Source organism: Lepidochelys olivacea (genome assembly GCF_965140295.1).
Source record: "Lepidochelys olivacea isolate rLepOli2 genome assembly, chromosome: 7".
NCBI lineage: Eukaryota > Metazoa > Chordata > Testudines > Cheloniidae > Lepidochelys > Lepidochelys olivacea.
In genome coordinates, this window is record NC_140417.1 from 24,827,838 (window position 1) to 24,848,243 (window position 20,406).

The 20,406-nt window shown below is 41.6% G+C and overlaps 1 protein-coding gene across 2 annotated transcripts; it reads left to right on the plus strand.

Annotated features, from left to right (window-relative positions):
• Positions 1-424: 424 nt before the first annotated feature.
• Positions 425-14,405, plus strand: DNASE1L3 (deoxyribonuclease 1L3). Of its 2 annotated transcripts, XM_084635321.1 has the most exons (8): positions 425-612; positions 5,172-5,260; positions 7,351-7,434; positions 8,171-8,283; positions 9,702-9,814; positions 12,918-13,075; positions 13,377-13,473; positions 14,109-14,404. In XM_084635321.1, exons 1-8 carry the CDS (start codon positions 481-483, stop codon positions 14,229-14,231), a joined length of 909 nt encoding a protein of 302 aa, XP_084491447.1. In that variant the 5' UTR covers positions 425-480; the 3' UTR covers positions 14,232-14,404. The 2 variants fall into 2 exon arrangements, with proteins under 2 accessions (XP_084491447.1, XP_084491448.1); XM_084635322.1 differs by lacking the exon at positions 7,351-7,434 and having other exon boundaries at positions 14,109-14,405.
• Positions 14,406-20,406: the final 6,001 nt, after the last annotated feature.

Below are 20,406 nucleotides of genomic sequence, written 5' to 3' on the forward strand. Positions count from 1 at the left end.
TCAAGATCCATTTCTCCCATGCTGCCTACAAGCTGACATTCACAATTTTTTCTATTGTTATTCCTGTTCCCTTTCCCTTGACTTCAGTCTATCTTTCTGTCCTCAACTTGGGGCAGTGATTTTCCTTCTTCAGGGTTTGGAAAACACCTAGCGCACAGCGGATGCTACTTCAAATAAATTAATAAGAATATTGGCAGTATTTAGTACACAGGAAAAGGAATGCTGGGGCTCAAAAGTGAAAGACAAGGACCTTCACGCTGGGAAAGTTGGCTCTAAACTACTGGAGATCGCCTGAGGCAAAAGTTCAATTTATCAGTAGTTCCCTGTCACAATATAAAGAAACAAAGGAAAAAGAAGGAAGCCAGTAGTTCCTGTTAAGTGGTTAGTGACTGCTACAGTTAACTTCATTTAAATTACAGTCTGAGCAATATACACACGCACACACTCCTCACCAGCGTTCTTTGTCCAAGGACTTCAAAGATGTTCTGCATCTCTTTATTTTTGCTTTTCTTTTTCAATGCAACTCTGAGCATAAAAATCTGCTCCTTCAATGTGAGGTCTTTCGGAGAAGCAAAAAGTGCCAGACCTGAAGTCTTAGACGTCATTGTAAAGGTACGGTCATTTGATTAACCAAACATGGAACTCTCTTTGGACTTTTCAGCTAAATCATTCTGCAGGTTATTTTATCTTTACACACAAAAATTTCAAGTTAATGAATATCTGAGCATTTTGTACTGCTAATGGTAAAAATCAGTCTGTAGCCCAAAGCCACATGTCCAGGAAGTTTTATTTATAGAATAAAGTAACAATAGAAACTGCAGATGCAATTTCCTTCATAAAGTTAGAGTTAGGAGATGCTGGGAGTCTTTGATGCACAAGAAAAATATCTTGCCCTTTGAATCCATTGAGCCTTATTTACCTTATTTATTTAATCAATCATTACTCTGAAAGGCTCTTGTCTCACTAAGAAATGATCATCACAAGACATTCCCCTTAGCAGGAAAATATAGAGTCATAGATTCTAAAGCCAGAAGGGACCATTACAATCATTTAATCTGCCCTCCCATAAAGCACAAGCCATAGAATTTCCCCAAAATAATCCCTAGAGTGTAGCTTCTAGAAAAACATCCAATCTTGCTTTAAAAATTGCCAGTGATAGAGAATCCACCGCGACCCTTGGTAAATTGTTCCTATGTTTAATTACTCAGTTAAAAACGTATGCCTTATTTCCAGTCTGAATTTCTCTAGCTTCAACTTCCAGCCATTGGATTGTGTTACACCTTTCTCTGCTAGAGTGAAAAGCTGATTATTAAATATTTGTTCCCCAAGCAGAGATTTATAGATGGTAATCAAGTCACCCCTTAAACTCAAAGAGCTCAATCTATTTATCTTACCAAAGAGAAGATTATCACTACAGGGCACGTTTTCTAATCCTTTAATCATATACACTATGTTGTTTAAACTGTTTCATAAGCGGGTACTATTAGAGCAGTAATTTAAAATTCAAAACCCGACTAATGTATTGCAAGAAAAACACATCATCACATTTTCAATGTGTTTCATGCATGAGGCCACTTAATGTTTTTAGAGGAGTACAGGTTAATTTGAAATTAAACCATAAATACTGAAACCTTCAGATCCATGAAAATTATGGATTGTAACTTCAAAGCCTTGTTTAAAGAGGTCATAATGATTTGGGATGTGTCATTCTAGCAGTGAGAATGTATACACTTATTCCTAGCACTTAAAGGTGTAATTAAAGTATATTAGAACAGTGGATCTCAAACTAGAGGCGCTGCTTGTTCAGGGAAAGCCCCTGGCAGGCCAGGCCGGTTTGTTTACCTGCTGCGTCCGCAGGTTCAGCCGATTGAGGCTTCCACTGGCCGCGGTTCGCCGCTCCAGGCCAATGGGGGCTGCGGGAAGGGCGGCCAGCACATCCCTCGGCCCACACGTGCTTTCCCTGAACAAGTGGCGCCCCTAGTTTGAGAACCACTGCATTAGAGCTTTGATAAGTAGAATTAGTCAGTTCTTACCTACAATTATTAATATGTCAGTGTGTATCCTGGGACCAATGTGGCTACAACAGAAGTCAGTCCAATAAATGATATTACCTCACCAACTTTGTCTCTCTAACATGTCTTGGGTAATTAGTTCTCCTGTTCTAAAGTAAAATGCTCTTACTCTCCTGTTTTCAGATACTATATTGGATTCATTTTACCTGCTAAAGGGTTACAGTAAGGATTGTTTAGAATTATGACTGGAGGCTTTACTCATGCAGGCATTCCTTACTCATAAGGGTAGTCCCATTGGGATTACTTATGTGAGTAAAGGTTTACAGGATTGGGCCTTTTGTCAGTGTTTTTATCTCCTAAATGTCAACTAAGCTAGAGAAGATTCTGCTTCCACTGAAAAAAATTAGATCAGCATATCCTCATTTGTCCCTTCCACATGGTCTCAAAACTAAACCAGAAGGGATTTGCACTACATTTACTTACTTTGTAGCAGTGCTTAGTCTCTCCTGAAATTGGATCATTTCCAATTATCCTGCCAAAACAATACTTTATACCTCATTCAAGTTTCCTATTTAGAGCAACAAATGCCCTTTCATAAATAAAAAAATATTAATATAGAATAGCCACTGGATATCTGGGCTGGATCCTGGGCTCTGGTATTCTGCAGCACAAAGCAGTATTTAATGCAGCTTTAACTGGACAGCTAGGGGTTTTCCAGTGTAGGGGAATCCCCAACTACTAGAGTTTGTTCTGTGCTACCCTTTTCCAGCTGTAGGGGGGCATGCTGGCATGGAGAAGGGATGTGGCCACATATTCCAGTGATCCTGTCAGTGTAATGGCTTCTTAAGAGCCATTACAAGCTAGCATAGGTTAGAGCTACCCTGTGCCTGTTCTAATTGATTGGGGTCCTTATGTGCCAGCCACTGTGTAAAAAGTAAAGAACTATTTAAATGAGCTGTTCCAGTCCCTTGGGTGCACAGTTGTGCCTGATTGTTCACAGATATTTGTGACTTGGTTTTTAGGTTCACCTTTTGTCCTACAATATTTACATTTAAATCTTTCTGATAGTCACTGTGATGGTCTGTACCTCAGAGGAACACCCTACACTCCCAGGTTCATCCTTATAAAATGATTGTGTGGTATTCAATGCAAAGTTTGTCATCTCAGGTGTCTTTGGAAGTCTCATGATGTACTGAGCATTGTTGTTATAGTAATGTTATAGGTTGTGATTTCATGTATATAGTTATGAGGCTGAAAATGTGTCCTCATGGCTTAAAACAAGCTCAGACAAAAATTCTCCATGAGCAGAGGGGCAATTCACACCTCATCAGGGCATGTATGGGACAAACCCAGCCCAACCTCACAGGAACAAAGGATACTGGCCTAGGCAGCAACAAAGGATCTGTTGCACTCTTGAGTGAGTTACCCCCCTTCCTTTGGTCAGTTTGGGACTACGATGAGGTAATGCTCACCTGAGGCTGAAGGGGGGAGGCAAAGCCAAGAGGAAAGAAAGAACATGATAAAAGGGAGAGACGTTTGCCATGCTCTTCCTCTCCCTTCCACCTCCATCTACAGACATCACCACCAAGCAACTGAAGTGCTGATCAAAGGGGAGAGTCTGGCTGAAGGGCAAACAGCCAGCCTGTTGTGAGAAGCATCTAAGTTTGTAAGGGCACTGAAAGTGTTACGTTCAGCTTAGAATGTGTTTTGCTTTTATTTCATTTGACCAAATCCAATTTGTTTTGCTTTGACTTATAATCACTTAAAATCTATCTTTGTAGTTAATACATTTGTTTGTTTAGTCTACCTGAAGCAGTGTGTTTAGTTTAAAAAGTGTCAGAGACTCCCCTTGGGATAACAAGCCTGGTGCATATCAATTTCTTCGTTAAATTGACAAACTCATATAAGCTTGCAGTGTCCAGTGGGCATAACTGGACACTGCAAGAGGGAGGTTCCTAGGGTTGTGTCTAGGACTGGAGATATTAGCTAGTGTCATTCGATTGCACAATCCAAGCAGCTTACATGCCAGAGGCTGTATGTGAACAGCCCAGGAGTGGGGGTTGTCACAGCAGAGCAGGGTAAGGCTGGCTCCGAGAGTCAAGGATGGGAGTGACCTAGCAGATCACCAGTCCAGATAACACCAGGGGAACGTCTCAGACACATGTAAGGAAAGAACAAATTCTAGAGATGCCAAGTAGTTAGAAAACCTCAGTGTTACATTCAGGTCTCCTGCTGTAACCGTATTTCCCTGATACACTGATATTAGTTCATCATTGTATTATAGTAGCACCCATAATGTCTTATGTCCAAACATAGTTAGTTACAGTACCTGTCCCACAAAGCTGACATTCTATGACTCTAATCCTACAAATACATATATGAGTAAATTTTCTCACACAAGTAGTCCCGATTACTCAGGGAACCAATGCAACTGTCACTGAAGTCAATGGAAAGACTCTTATGGGCTTCAATGGAAATTGGGTCAGGCACCGAGTAAAGTTACTTGTGTACATAAGTGCTTGCAGGATTGGGTCCAAAGAGGACACAAGCTACAAAGGATGGGGAAGAAAGATAAAATGTAACAGAGGTTGATGGTCAGAACCACCAGCTGGGGAAGATGAGCAATGCTCTCTAGGGTTGCCAACGCTCCAGGATTGTCATGGAGTCTCCAGGAATTACAGATTAATCTTTAATTAAAGATTATGTCCTCTGATGAAACCTCTAGGGAGACATCCAACCAAAATCGGCAACCCTAGCTCTTGCCAGCAGCAGCTTGTCCATTTCCTCAGGAATTTTTTTTTAATGGGTTCATAATCAAAGGATTTTTAACACAAACAAACCACTCAGAGCAGTGGGTTCCAAACTACCAGCCACTTTGCTAACTTTCCAGCCAGCTGGGAGGAAAGGACATACCCTTCACCCATGGTAGCTCCCACCACAGCTACTTTCCATCTACCTTCTAAACCTACCCCCAATTACGCATGTGACAGGCAGGACTCTGGATTACCCCTCATGCACTAGGGCTTGTGGAGGGGTAATTGTCCATGTCACAATAATCAACAATCAATTTTTCTCTTTGTTCTTTTCAAAAATTTTCTAACCCTTGAAAATATACTGAGCGAAAACAGACTTTAAAGCCTTTGCTCTTTTCTGCTGCAGGTTATTTCTCGCTGTGACATCATGCTACTGATGGAAATAAAGGACAACAGCAACAAGATATGCCCTCTTTTAATAGAAAAACTCAATGGGTAAGGCAAACTACAAATGTGTATTCACTAACACAAGTACATGCAGAAAGGCAGAAGAGCTGGCAGAAAAACATAGGAATTGCCATATTGGACCATGGTCCCTCTAGTCCAGTCTCCTGTCTCCAACAGCGGCCAGCATGAGATGCTACAAATTAAGGTTCAAGAAGTGGGCAGATAGGTTTAGACCAATGAGGGCCAGATTACCCCTAATTCCTAATAGTTAGAGATGGGTTCATATGCTTTTTGTTAGCATAGACCAGAGGTGGGCAAACTACAGCCCACGGGACCATCCTGCCCAGCCCTTGAGCTCCCAGCTGGGGAGGCTAGCCCCTGGCTCCCCCCCTACTGTCCCCTCTCCCCCACGGCCTCAGCTTGCTGTGCCGCCAGCACTCTGGGTGATGGGGCTGTGAGCTCCTGCCAGGCAGCGCGGCGGCATGGCTGGCTCTGGCCGGGTGGCGCGGCTGCCAGTCCTGGTGCTCTGAGTGGCATGATAAGGGGGCGGAGAACAGGGGGGTTGGATAAGGGGCAGGGGGTCCTGGGAGCAGGGGGCGGTTGGATGGGGCAGAGGTTTGGGGGGGGCGGTCAGGGGAGAGGGGGCAGATGGATAGGCGTGGGAGTCCCAGGGGGCCTTTCAGGGGGCAGGGGTGTGGTTAGGGGTCAGGGCAGTCAGGGGACAAGAAGCAGGGGGGGTTGGATAGGGGGTGGGGTCCCGGGGGGCGGTTAGGGGCAGGGAGTCCTGGGAGGGGGCGGTCAGCAGATAAAGAGCAGGGGGGTTGGATGGCTCAGGGGTTCTGAGGGGGGCAGTAAGGGGGTGGGAAGTGGGAGGGGAAGGATAAGGGGCAGGGGCCAGGCTGTTTAGGGGGTCACAGCCTTCCCTACCCGGTCCTCCATACAGTTTTGGAACCACGATGTGGCCCTCAGGCCAAAAAGTTTGCCCACCCCTGGCATAGACTATTATAACTATGGATATTCCTGGTATCCATATAAAAATTCAATCTTTCTTTGATTTTTGCTAAATTCTGGCCCTCAAAACACCCTGTGGTAATGAGTTCCACAGTCTAATTACAGAACATGTGACAATGTATTTCCTTTTATCTATTTTGAATTTTTCCACCTTTCAATTTAATCGAATGTCCCCGTTTTCTTGCATTGTGAGACAGGGAGAACAGACACTCATGATCTACCTTCTCTAAAGCATGCATTATTTTATAGATTTCTGTTGTGGACCTTCTTTTTTGCCTCCTTCCTAAGGTAAACAATACCCATTGTTTCAATCTATCTTCACATGATAGCTTTACAAAACCCCTAATCATTCTCATCACCTTTGTCCAAACCCCTCTAGTTCTGCAATGCCCTTTTTGAAATGGGCTGACCGGTACTGCACACAATACTCTGACATGGGAAGGAAAGGACAGATACAAAAGTCCATGTGATCTGCTAAGCACCAGAGCACTCCATTGAAGAATCAGGTCTTTAGACTGAAATATCTCAGATTGAACTTCATGCATAAAAAAATACAGTAGAAGAGAACTAGCCTCTTTGACTGGTTTACTGAAGAAGACTAGCAACAAAATCATTTACAAGCTAATTTTGAAAAAAACGTGTCTGATTAGGGTGGGATTCAGTAGGTCTAAAACTAATGCATCCTGGGAAATAAGATGAAGAAAGAAAAAGAAAGAAAGACTTGGCTGACAACATACAAAAAAGGGGGAATTCACTTTTAGCTAGAAATAGTCTTTGCTGGATAAAAATAATACTGAGATTAAAAACTATATCCCTGTAAGTTTCTGCTCTAGAAAATGTAATGCATATATGGATGGACGGAAGTGAGGCACAGGAAAAGAATAGAAAGTACAGTACAGAGCATAAAGCCTGAGGTTAAAAAACGCAGCATGAGAGGTGTAGAAAAAAACGATGTGAATAATACAAGATAATACCAAAGATAGGGGTTTTTTAGGTGACTTATCTCTGTAACCCAGCACAAGAAGTCAGTGCTCCAGACCCTCTTACATGTGTTTACTAATATAAGATTAAATAGAAACCCAGACCTTTATAGAGACAGAAATCTACTTAAAATATTCTCTTTCTAGTCAGTCCCAAGAAGAATATGACTATGTGATCAGTAAAAGGTTAGGAAGAAAGTCCTATAAGGAACAATATGCTTTTATCTATAGGTAAGTGAATTCCATACCTTATATTTCTGTCTCCGTTTGCGAACTATTCTTATATAGTAGACAGATTACAAACTAATGCAGAACGCAGCTGCCTGCTGGCTTCCCCGTGTCAATGCCAAAAAGCCTATCACACTAGTTCTCACACTACTACACTAAATTCACATTCACTTCCAATTACAAGTCAAGATGTTGACTTTGATACAGAAAGCCCTATACAAGGAGGGTTCTGGCCATGTGAAACCCTGGCCCCTCAGTGGCGAAACTCCCATAATTTTCAATTGGGCTAGGATTTCCTCCCACATCTCTCCCTACGTCCCGTCATGACAGCAGTGATCCATACCTGCCAACATCTTTAGACAAAAAGAATAGTAGATTTTTAATGTGAATAAATTGAGTTGGGCCTGGCCTATCTTGAAGATTTGCCCTAGTTACAGCCATCAGTGTAGCTGTACCTGTTCAACCTCAATGTAGACAAGCAAAGGTGCTATTCTGGCCAGCCTTCAGTCTCTGGAAGTGAAGGAGATGGGATGGTAACTCTGAGCTAGAAATCACGGTTGATGTTGAAATGTACTGTTATTCTACTGACATATTGAATAGGAATTTTATTAAGTCTTCACAACTGCAGCGTAATGTAGCTTTTGCTACTAGCCAAGAAATTACAAAGTGAACTGACATGACCAAACTATTAGTAAATGTGATATCTAATATTCTATTGATGGGTTAAATTACTTTGCAGATCAAATGTAGTGTCAGTGAAGGAAACCTATCAGTATCCAGATATTCAGCCTGGAGATGTAGATGCTTTTTCTAGAGAACCCTTTGTTGTCTGGTTCAAGTCTCCAAAAACTGGTGAGAAGTTGCCAAGATCTTATTGTCCTCTCTCAAAGTTTTTATAAAATGAGAAAATAATGAATGAAGTCAAGTTTCACTACACATAGGGTATCTCAGGATTTGGGTAGCTTGCTGTAGGAGTCTGAGATAGCTAGGCTTATCCTCATACGAAGCTTGGATTTTGGTATTTAGAACCTACTTTAATTGTAAGATTGTTGACAAGTTTGCAGACTTGGAAGGAAACTTCACTACACGGGGCCATGTCATCCCTTCCACTGGGCAACATGAAGTGGGTAAAAAGGGCAGAAATCCCAATCTAAAGGCCCTATTTCTTAGTAGGATAGAGTTCACATTGCAGGGCATAATTCCATAAGACATGGAGCACACGCCTGTCTCATGGACATTATCAGAGGCTCAACATATCTGAGGATAAGGCTCTAATTCCCCTAGCCATCAGAGGCAGAGAAGAAAAAGGTCATCAGTGATTGACTTCCTCAGAAATACAAACTGGACCTAGGTCTCCCACATATTTAGGTTTCTGTTGATAGGATATAAATGTGATTTGTGCTGATGATGCAACAATCAAAGTTAGTTTTGGTACTGGTTGTCCATAGGGCTCTCATTTCCTTGTAGGTCCCGTAACACAAATTGACATCATATTCTAAAGAGCAAAATAGCTAGAAGTGGGGAACTAAGTGCAATCCTTCTATTAAAATTTGGCTAAAACCAGAAATAAGTACTTGGAGAAGAATATTGCAACCTTATGCTGTATCCTTTTCAACTGAAAGGAAAACATACAAAAATGGGTTTTCCATTATGTAAAACCCTAAAATGTGCAATATATGTCAGGTTAGTGATCACTGTCTTTTGAATGAAAATCTAGCAGCTGGACTATTAAAGTTCAGATATACAAGGTGCTGAGCACTTGTCCTGATCCAGTAGAGTACTTAAGCAAACACTTAATTTTATGCATGTGAGTGACTCCATTGGAGTCAATGGGATTATTTTGTGTGCCTAAGTGTTCTGTTGGATCAGAGCCTGAGTGCTCAACACCTTGCAGGAACCAGACTTAATAGCTCACCTGCTGGAATTCCTATCACCGTGATCACGAATGCTGCACACAGCGCCCATTTAAGAGAGATTTTTCCATAATGGAAAAACATTTTGTACACTTTCATGTCAGCTGAAATGTCAGATCCATTAGTCTGACAGACACCAGGGGCTAATGTGCTTAAGATAAGATGCTTAATGATACAGGCTATCATTCGTCCTCAGACTAACTACATTCCTCAGTATAAAAAGTTGTACGAACGAAGTATTTTTATTAAACACCACACATTTTCATTTCAAACTGCTTTTTCTTATCTTGATAATTATTTTTATAAAGGTTAAAAATCATTTAACCTTTTTCCCTGTGAATTTGCTTTGTTTAAAAGTTGTTAAAGAATTCGTGATAATCCCTCAGCACACCACACCTGAAACAGCTGTGCGGGAAATTGATGAGCTTTATGATGTGTATTTAGATGTCAAACAGCGCTGGAAATCTAAGGTGAGTCATCAGTAAGCTCACATATTTATACTGCTAAACATAGATTTGAGACAGAAAGAATGTAGTGACATTGAATCATTTTGGTGCCAACATTATGAGGCTCGTGATTTCAAAACTGTTGATGCAGTTGTTAAGAAACTGACACATTTTCATATAGTTCTACACTTTCTGATCAGTAAATCGGATGTCTCTGTAGAAAGTAAAGGAGTACTTGTGGCACCTTAGAGACTAACCAATTTATTAGAGCATAAGCTTTCGTGAGCTACAGCTCACTTCCTGTAGAAAGTGTGCTTCTTAAAGTGTCTTCTCCCTCACCCTTGTGTTCTGCTCCTGAGAATGCACAACTGCAATCTGGTTCAAAGTCAGTCTAACCAGGCCAACCTTACCACAGGTAATTAAACAGATGGAGTTTCAAAAGTGACAATTACCTGAAAATGGTGTTGCCATACCAGGAACTTATTGACCACTATCTTACTTCAGAGACACAGAATATCCTCCAGGAAAAGCAAATGTATCAATTTCTGCTCTATGTTTGTTCTTCTCTCTCCCCCACCACCCTGGTACTGACATAGTAGAGAGTGATTTCCTGGCATAGTTAGAGATCCTGGTTCTGATCTCTTTTTAAACTGGTGTAAATCAGGAATGACTTCATTGAAGTCCATAGATCTACACCATTGTAAAACCAAAGACTCTGAGATCAGAATAAGGTTCACTATACTTGACACGGAAGTTTAGCTCATTGCCTAATCTACTGTGGTATCCTGTCCCCAGCAATGAGCCATATATAACATTTCAGAGAAAGAAACAAATGCACAATGTACCTAAACCAATGGTCCAATGCTATACACTGGGGTGGAAAATTCCTCCCTGATCCCCGGAGACAACGAGTTGGAGTCCTCATTAGTTGACCGTATATAGCCACAAATGTTATTAATGGGCATAAAAACATCTGATACTATTTTTAATATTCATCCTCATTACCTGATTACACCACGTGGCAATGAATACTACAGCGAGAATAAAGTATGCTGTGGGATGGTGATATTTGCTCTAAATTCACTGACCTTTCATTGATGGCTCCCTTGTTCTGCTATTATGAGACAGGGTAAATAGAAAACAGCACTTTCCATTATATCCTTCATCATTCAGAACATCAACTAAGTCGCTTCTAATACTTTCCTTACCAACAGTAGCTTTGGCAATATCTCATACCTTTAGCCATTGTTGTTGCATCTCTCTCTGATCTCCACTATGTTTTCTTTATGTGGGTGGACAGAGTACTCCGGCATCCCAAGCTTTTTAAAGGGGCAAACATCTTTAATGAGCTCTCTGCTCCAGCTCTCATGTCCCTCCCTGTACTGCACCCTGTCCATTCACCCACTGAAGAATCCAGCAAGTTTAGAGCCCATCGAAAGTGTATGAGAAGTCTGGACTGAGCCTCCCTGCATCTCCCATAGCATGCATTACTGTATCTCATGCATCCGACGAAGTGGGTATTCACCCATGAAAGCTTATGCTCCAATACGTCTGCTAGTCTATAAGGTGCCACAGGACTCTTTGCTGCTTTTACAGATCCAGACTAACACGGCTATCCCTCTGATACTTGGATCTAACATTGTAACTGTGTCTAACAGTCAAATGAAACCCAGTTGCTGAAAGCGTCCTCCTAAGTTGTGTACAAGTTCTGAATCTGCACAGATACACACACAGGCAAACACTTACATACGTGCTTACCTTACATTTGTAAAGCTACGCACAGACAAACATTTTGCAGGACACAGAACGCTTTTCTTTATTGCTCTTTGAAATGTCTATTTTGGAGACACAATTTAAGTGGCATCAAGAACTGGGCTCATCATGTGCACAATGCAAAAGATGTGGGTTCTTAAATATTATTTGGGGCCAATTAAACAACATATAGTTTGGCTCCAACACCAAATCTAAAGAAAATAAGCATTCTGAAAAACTTTCCCAGCTTGCTTTGCTGCTTTCATTTCCAGCCCTCTGCTCACCACATTACTTACAAGTGTTCTGTTCTCAGAGATGGAATATCTGCCAGTGAAACTCCCAGAATAAAAGTTACAGCTGCTGTTCAGAAAGAAACCTATATGTATATTTAAATCTCTGTATATCTTTGTACAGTGAAATATGGGCTCTGCAAATAGGATGGTGGATTTTTTTTTCTTTTAAACTATATGCCAACGTTGAAAAAAAATCCCATTCCTTTCTTTCTCTCTCTCTCTCTCTCACACACACACACACCCACACACACGCTTACTTCCTAAGTAATAACAAACAGGTATTTAAAGATTCTTTATATCTAATTAGATGTCAGGCCAAATCACACCTATAGATCTGAACCTCCTACCCATGCAAATATTGGTTTGGAGCAGAGTTTGCAATTTCAGTCTTTCCATAATGGACCAGATCTGAGCAAGGAGTTTGGAATTTGAATCTAGTGTCATCGGACACTACTGTAATAAATACATAATATAACTAGTAAATCAATGTTAAGATTACTTCTAAGCCAAATTCATCCTTTATGCAATCTGTGGACATCACTGGAGTTATAGCTGGGGTGGTATAGCTGGTCTGATGACTTCAGTGGAAGCAGGATCAGACCCTCTATATTAATCGTATCTATTTCAGTAATACTCAGACGGAGGCTTACGAGCCACAAGTGGCTCTTTAATATGCCTCCTGTGGCTCACCGCAGCACATGATATTAAAACACTGTGTGATTTAAATTATTAACCAGTCTAAGTTATTAACCAATCAGGATGCTTTTACTATGTTATTAACCAATTGTATGATAAAATAATAATACTTGCTCAGTCATGTTGCTGTGAGAATAATTATATATTTCCCATCATACTGTTTAACTAAGAATAGTACTATAGTAAATGAAACAATGAATTCACATGACTGTGGCTCTTTTGGGTAATGTTGATCGCTAGTTTGGCTCCTGAACCACTGAGGTCTGAGTATCGCTGATCTATATATTTTAAGCATCCATCTCTGTCTTCACTGGAATTTTTAAAATGGTGTCTTTGAGGATTTATTGCTGATAATTCAGCTTGTGTCTTACAATCCTGCCTTTCAGAACTTCATCTTCCTGGGGGACTTCAATGCTGGCTGTGGTTATGTTCCAAAGAAGCACTGGAAGAACATCAGGCTGAGAACTCACTCAGAGTTTGTGTGGCTAATTGGTGACAAAAATGACACAACAGTTAGGAACAGCACAAACTGTGCATACGACAGGTAACAATTGACTTGAGAAACATTCAGTGAGTATCCTCAAAGTAGAAAGCACTATGCCTGGTAAGGTATTTGCAGGATACTAGGTCACGTGAGATGGAGGGAGTACCACAGAGACATTGGGAATGGCCAGCGTTGCACTAAAGAAACCCTGGTGTTGGTTACTCCATTATCGTGTCATTATTTTGCTAAATCACTCAAGCACTCACCACACAACATAGTTACTTTTTTTTTTTAAATCTTCAAAATCGGACACATGTCTAGGAGCATTAGCCACCTCTGAATGACTCTTTGCTTCTTTTAGAATTGTGATCCAGGGTGAAAAGCTCATCAGTGCTGTTGTCCCAAACTCAGCTGATATCATTGATTTTCAAAAGGCCTTTGGAATGACTGGAGAGCAGGTCTGGCTTCCTTTTTGGTTTTTCGTTACAGGGCCATATGCAGTGCTTAAATAATGAGTTTGCCAAATAAAGAATATTCTGATTTTGGATGGTACATGTTGAATAAATTGTCTTCTAATCCACAGAAGCAATGTGCTACATCTCTGTAAGCCAATCTAGCAGCTGGCTCCAAGAGAGGACTCTCAGCTTCCGTAGTTGTCTGGTTAAATGTACCTGCTAAAAGCACAGTGGGTTAGCATATCACAATAGAGTGGGAAAGGTCTTTTTGGAATGGTGAGGCATAATGGCAGAGCTCCTGTAAGACGACTCACTGTCTACTGGTACTCTGTCTTGAAGAGAAACAGTAATGTTTCGATGTCCAGCAAACAGACACAATAAAGCAACCAACTATGGCCCTATTTATAAAAACAGTCTTAGCTTCATTTCCAGGTATAAAACCTTTACTTTCACAGGAATCACTTCACCTACCACTGAAATGCAGCCACCCCTAGAATAGAATATGGCAGATAGCTAACAATGCGTAACAGCACTGCACAACAGCACAGGAATAGGACACGAAGGGAAGAATACTCGTATCCAACTAGAGCTGTGGTTTGTGCTACCCACTGTGAATATATTTTTTTTCAACTTCGCAGGCTCTGGAAGTTAGTGATCACTTTCCAGTAGCGTTTGAGCTGAAAACTGCTCGGGGTTTCCAACTAAGATCACTTGCTGCAGAGAAAAGAAAAACAAGAAATCTACACCATTTGTCTTCCTAGGCACACTGGATTTTCTTGCTATCATCCTTTGTGTGTACATTGAAATAATAAAAACACATCCCAAATATTCACTGTAAAACAGATGATATTTAAACCTTCGCCTAGTTGCACTCTCTCCTGATGCAATATTTAGTAGAAAAATCCAAAACTTTGTTTATATTTGAAATATCATCTAAGAAAATGAATGAAGTCTGTAGATTATTATAAGCTAACTAAAAATAAATCAGCTAAAATTAACATTGCTGAATTCTTGTCATGCTAAATACAAATGTAGTGAGATATTTTAATGTGAAATGCTTTCACACACTCTACTTCTAGGCCTGTTGGACTGAGAAGTCTGTTTATTCATATTTGGTCTAGATTTCTGACATTCCTGTTTTGTCATACAGGTAAAAACTTTTAGTGTCATGGGCTCAGAATAGTGCTACCAGGGTAGCACGACTTGCAGTATTCTCTTATTCTGCTCTTTAGGACAGATCAACTAACTTCAACTGAGCTATGGCAGTTTACACCAGCTAAAGATCTGCCCCATTATCCCACCTTGTTTCAGAATATAGGTAAAACAGGGCAGAATGAATCAAAGCATCCAAAGCAGTGAGCATATCCTTCGTTTTCCTTCCCCCAGCCCAACTTATTTTATTTAGACTGAGAATTTCTATTTGTTCTCCCATCCATCCATGTTGGACATATATATGGAACTCCAGCTTGTGATGGTGCAAGTTATTCGTATGAATCAAAGTGATCCTAGACCCCCAAATTTTTAAGCAAGGGCAATTCTTTATGGGAAAGTTGCTTAGCCCCCTGAAAGATGGGCTCATTCTGGATATGCTAACAGAACTGTACCAGATGACACTATCATTTGTGCTGATTTATTAACAGAAATAACGAACATTATATTTTAGAGCCAGCAGTAAGACTAGGGTTAAAGTGAAATAAACCTGCTCATGACAATACAGTGATAGGAACTAGTACAATTTTGCTAAGTCAATACACACAGTTTTACCAATTGATCTCTACATTCATGGTGTGCTGTGCTAGAGACACAGAATCCATTTTCTCCTGCAGAATGATGGCTTTGATTCCAAAAATGACATCTTCTTAAAAAAATCCATTTCCCTTTCCTGCATGAAAGCAGCCAAGAAGTAACAATGCCCTGTTTGTTCTCACTCCATAGCCATCCAGTCACTCCTCCTGCCATTAACATAGATCCTTCCTCACATACACCCCACAGGTGTAACTGCCACAGGAGAGGTTTTCTGTGGACTCCCTCAATAGCGCCAGGTTTTGATTTCAAGTACAAACTGATTATTTCAGCACTGATTTCTTGTAGGCTTAAACAGAAATTAATTGCATTTCCCCCCAGAGCTTTCACAGCAGAAAACACTGCAGTATCATAGATTTAAAAACTGCAACGGGTAATATTATTCAATGCCACAATGATCTTTTTCCTCAAACAATCCCATATAGCTTTATTTAGATACCTGAGCCTGTTGGGTGAAAGACTTGTGAAAGCTGTCAATTTAACTGGGCAGTTTGAGGAATTAATTAAGAACACCACCCTTACTTCCCAAGTCAATGCTCTCAAGTATTTTGTAGATTGGCAGAACGATGGGGCAGGAAGGAAGGCAAATAAGATACAGTTTTTAAAAGGAAAACAAGGATTGACCTATGTGGAAGCTTATTCCATGTGGAGAATGGATCTGAAGACAGAAGCTAAGAGTATAATCGATCAAGTCAATGTGAAAAAACTAAACTTACTGCAGGAATTAGTCCTAACAGGACACAGTTCCATAATCTCCCTGATTATACTTAGGGCCCTACCAAATTCACAGCCCATTTTGGTCAATTTCACGGTCATAGGAATTTAAAAATCGTAAATTTCATGATTTCAGCTATTTAAATCTGAAATTTCAGGGTGTTGTAATTGTAGGGGTCCTGACTCATAAAAGAGTTGAGGGGGAGGGTATGTTGCGGTACTGCTTCCCTTACTTCTGCGCTGCTGCTGGCAGGGGTGCTGGGCAGCTGGAGAGCGGCAGTTGCTGGCCAAGAGCCCATCTCTGAAGGCAGAGCCGCTGCCAGCAGCAGCGCAGAAGTAAGGGATGGCATGGTATGGAATTGCCACCCTTACTTCTGCGCTGCTGCTGGCAGGGCGCTGCCTTCGGAGCTGGACACCTGGCCAACAGCTGCCACTCTCCGGCTGCCCAGCTCTGAAGGCAGCACAAAAGTAAGGGTGGCAATATTGTGACCCCCCCTAAAATAATCTTGCGACCCTCCTGCAACTCCCTTTTGGGTCAGGACCTCCAATTTGAGAAATGCTGGTCTTCCCATGAAATCAGTTTAGCATAGGGTAAAAGCACACAAAGCCATATTTCATGGGGTGGGAGACCAGATTTCATGGTCTGTGACATGTTTTTCATGGCAGTAAATTTGGTAGGGCCCTAGTTATACTGCACTAAAGGCAAAACAAAGCCAGATTTAGAACAAGTATTTGCATTGTAAGTTTTATTAAATGCCACTATCTGATACCAGTTGTGCTTCATTTAAAGGTTACTCTACAAAAATCATCATAACATCTGGACCTCAAGACTTATTGTACATTATCTATTTCCTTTGTGGCTTTCAGAAAGTAATGTAAACAGAAATAAGTATCACTCAGATAACAAACATGGATATCTGCAATGACAAATGTACTCACAAAAATACCACAATATTTTATTGAGGTGTTTTATATGCTTTGTCTTCAGTTGTAAACTTGAATAAAATCCTTGATGCAAAATGCGGGGGGGGGGTAGACAATACAAATTGTCATTAATATTCAGGCTTCAAACATGAAGACACCTGACTTCACTCTTTAGATACAATTGTCTAGAGGAGCTTCTAGCAATTGTAGAGAAATGTTCATACTCAAAACAGTGCTCATGCAGATGGGTTCATGATGGGATGGGATGTAGTTTTGTTGCAGAGCTCCGAGAAGATATATACGCAGATTCATAATAATCCGTTGGGGTTGGGGTGATAGCAAAGTAGGCATTCAAAGTTTCAGTGGTTTGTGATATTATGAGATCTTTCAATAGGTCTATAGAATAGGACATCAGTGTTCTTGTGTTGTACTCTTTAAATTTAACAGAAAATATTACAGATGTATCTTAATATGCTTAACATTTTGTGTACTACATCACTTTCCTCACCAGAGGGAGGAATATCTATTTTTTCTCCCGGAAAGCAGCTTTTAAAAATTTAAAAGCTTACAGAATTCTTGATTTATTCTGTAGACAAAATACGTTTCTCTTGGGCTTCATCAGCTTTTTAGCTGAATGAGACCGCTTGCGCTTTATGATCAAACAGGATTTTTGCACTAGAAAATGAAGCTTTTATAGCTTCAAAAATGGCCCCCCGAGGCTTGCTCCTCAGCAGGCCAGGACCAATATTATGGCTGAGCGAGAAACAAAGAGGCATTTCTGGAGCTAAAAATCTATGTTTTTGCTGCAACAATCCTAACAGAGCAAGAACAAAGTGCAAATAAAATTTTATTAGAAAAAATTAAAAGCCCAGTGCTGCAATTGTGACTCCAGAAAAACTCCCATGGTCTGCAATGAGGTTATTTCCTAGTGTCTCCAATGGGATTACTGCCTGAGTTTGGATTGCAAAGATTATATTAACAAAGGAGTGATTCCTGCAGAGCTGCCTCATTCCAGGTGTGAGACTGGAGTTGTACAATATCCATTCCCATCAAAGCTATCTGCTTTCAGACTCGGGAAAGTATATTTTGACATTTAAAATGAGCTAGCCTTTTCCTCCATTCACTTTTCAGGGCCCCCCGTTCCTTCCCCAGGAGCATGGTCTGTCCTCATTCTTAGCATGGCAGTGCCAGATGCCATGCTCCTGGCATGGCCACTCAACACTTTTGCTAGCTATGTGTCTGTTATCTTTTGTAAGGGCCCAGTCACATGAGAGGGTAAGAGCTCTCAACTCCTATTGGTTTGAATACTGTAAGAATACAGGGCTATCTTGCCCCCTCCTGTGGGAATGCCCAGAGGATTTGGGGAGGAGGAAAGCTTTTCAAGGATCCCCTTGTGGACTTTCCCACACATGATCCCATCAGTGAAAGGGACCTGCTTTTCCTTTGGCCAAATGGATTGCAAGCCTGCCCCCAAGCTATGTAGATCCCAAGGTATCCCTAGGCATGGAAGCCTCTCTAGAACCTCCTTCTGCTCCCTGGAAATGCAGTTCCAATGAAACCACACCATCAGGACTTCCACTGTCCCCAGCTGCCTCTAGGAGACCCCTTAGGGGAGAAGTACGGAAAAGCCCCTTCAGAAAAGGTAACAGCAGATTTGGGCGTTTTTATAGAAGATATGTTCTAGCTCATATAGGAATTATTTCAGAGAAGTTCTATGGCCTGTGTTACGCAGGAGGTCAAACTAGCTGATCACAAAGGTGCCTTCTGGCCTTGGAATCTATGAAGACAAGGCAATATAGCCCCATGCTAATCTCTGCAGGGCCATTTGGGGGCAGAGCAGGTTTTCACAGCCCCAGCCAATGTGGGCAGCTTACTACCAGCCCCGTGCCTTTCCACTCCCATCCACTACCCCAAGCAGATCCTGGAAGACATGCTGTTGCAGCAGCACCTGCCCTGACCTCTCCATGGGGGGGAGAGAGATCAGGTCCATATGTAGTCTCCTTGGTGCACAGATCAGGAGGCAACAACCTGGACGCCAATTTATACAGTTTCCTGTTATATATAAAGACTAAAATAGTTGGGCAATACATTTCCCCTACAGTGTTGTGAACCCAAAATAGTGCATCATGCTAGTGCATTACGTGGGAAACTCAGCTCAATGCAGAGAGACTCACACAAGCTGCCACCATAAGACTAGTTTCAGAGTAGCAGCCGTGTTAGTCTGTATTCGCAAAAAGAAAAGGAGTACTCGTGGCACCTTAGAGACTAACAAATTTATTTGAGCATAAGCTTTCGTGAGCTACAGCTCACTTCATCGGATGCATGCAGCAGAAAATACAGTGGGGAGATTTTATATACACAGAGAACATGAAACAATGGATTCTGGGTGGACTGCTCCTGAGGGTCGAAACAACAGACTAGATTTCTACATAGAGTGCTTCCGCTGACGTGCACGGGCTGAAATTGTGGAAAAGCAGCATAACTTGCCCCATAACCTCAGCCATGCAGAACACAATGCCATCCACAGCCTCAGAAACAATTCTGACATCAATCAAAAAGGTTGACAAAGGAGGTGCTGTTGTCATCATGAATAGGTCGGAATATGAACAAGAGGCTACTAGGCAGCTCTCCAACACCACTTTCTACAAGCCATTACCCTTTGATCCCACTGAGGGTTACCAAAAGAAACTACACCATCTGCTCAAGAAACTCCCTGAAAAAGCACAACAACAAATCCACACAGACACACCCCTAGAACTCCGACCTGGGGTATTCTATCTGCTACCCAAGATCCATAAACCTGGAAATCCTGGACGCCCCATCATCTCAGGCATAGGCACCCAGACAACAGGACTGTCTAGCTATGTAGACTCCCTCCTCAGGCCCTACGCTACCAGCACTCCCAGCTATCTTCAAGACATCACTAACTTCCTGAGGAAACTACAATCCATCAGTGATCTTCCTGAAAACACCATCCTGGCCACTATGGATGTAGAAGCCCTCTACACCAAGACAGACTACAAGCCGTTAGGAACAGTATCCCCAATAATGTCACAGCAAACCTGGTGGCTGAACTTTGTGACTTGGTCCTCACCCATAACTATTTCACATTTGGGGACAATGTATACCTTCAAATCAGTGGCACTGCTATGCATACCCGCATGGCCCCACAGCATGCCAACATTGTTATGACTGATTTAGAACGCTTCCTCAGCTCTCGTCCCCTAATGCCCCTACTCTACTTGCGCTACATTGATGACATCATCATTTGGACCCATGGAAAAGAAGCCCTTGAGGAATTCCACCATGATTTCAACAATTTCCATCCCACCATCAACCTCAGCCTGGACCAGTCCACACAAGAGATCCACTTCCTGGACACTACGGTGCTAATAAGCGATGATCACATAACCACCACCCTATACCGGAAACCTACTGACCGCTATTCCTACCTACATGCCTCCAGCTTTCATCCAGACCACACCACACAATCCA

Bases quoted from the DNA above. Each gene is read 5' to 3' on its own strand.
- DNASE1L3 (XM_084635321.1), top strand. From the start codon at position 481: ATGTTCTGCATCTCTTTATTTTTGCTTTTCTTTTTCAATGCAACTCTG. The intron at 613-5,171 runs GTACGGTCATTT...TTTCTGCTGCAG, and splicing joins TCTTAGACGTCATTGTAAAG to GTTATTTCTCGCTGTGACAT. The intron at 13,076-13,376 runs GTAACAATTGAC...TGCTTCTTTTAG, and splicing joins ACAAACTGTGCATACGACAG to AATTGTGATCCAGGGTGAAA.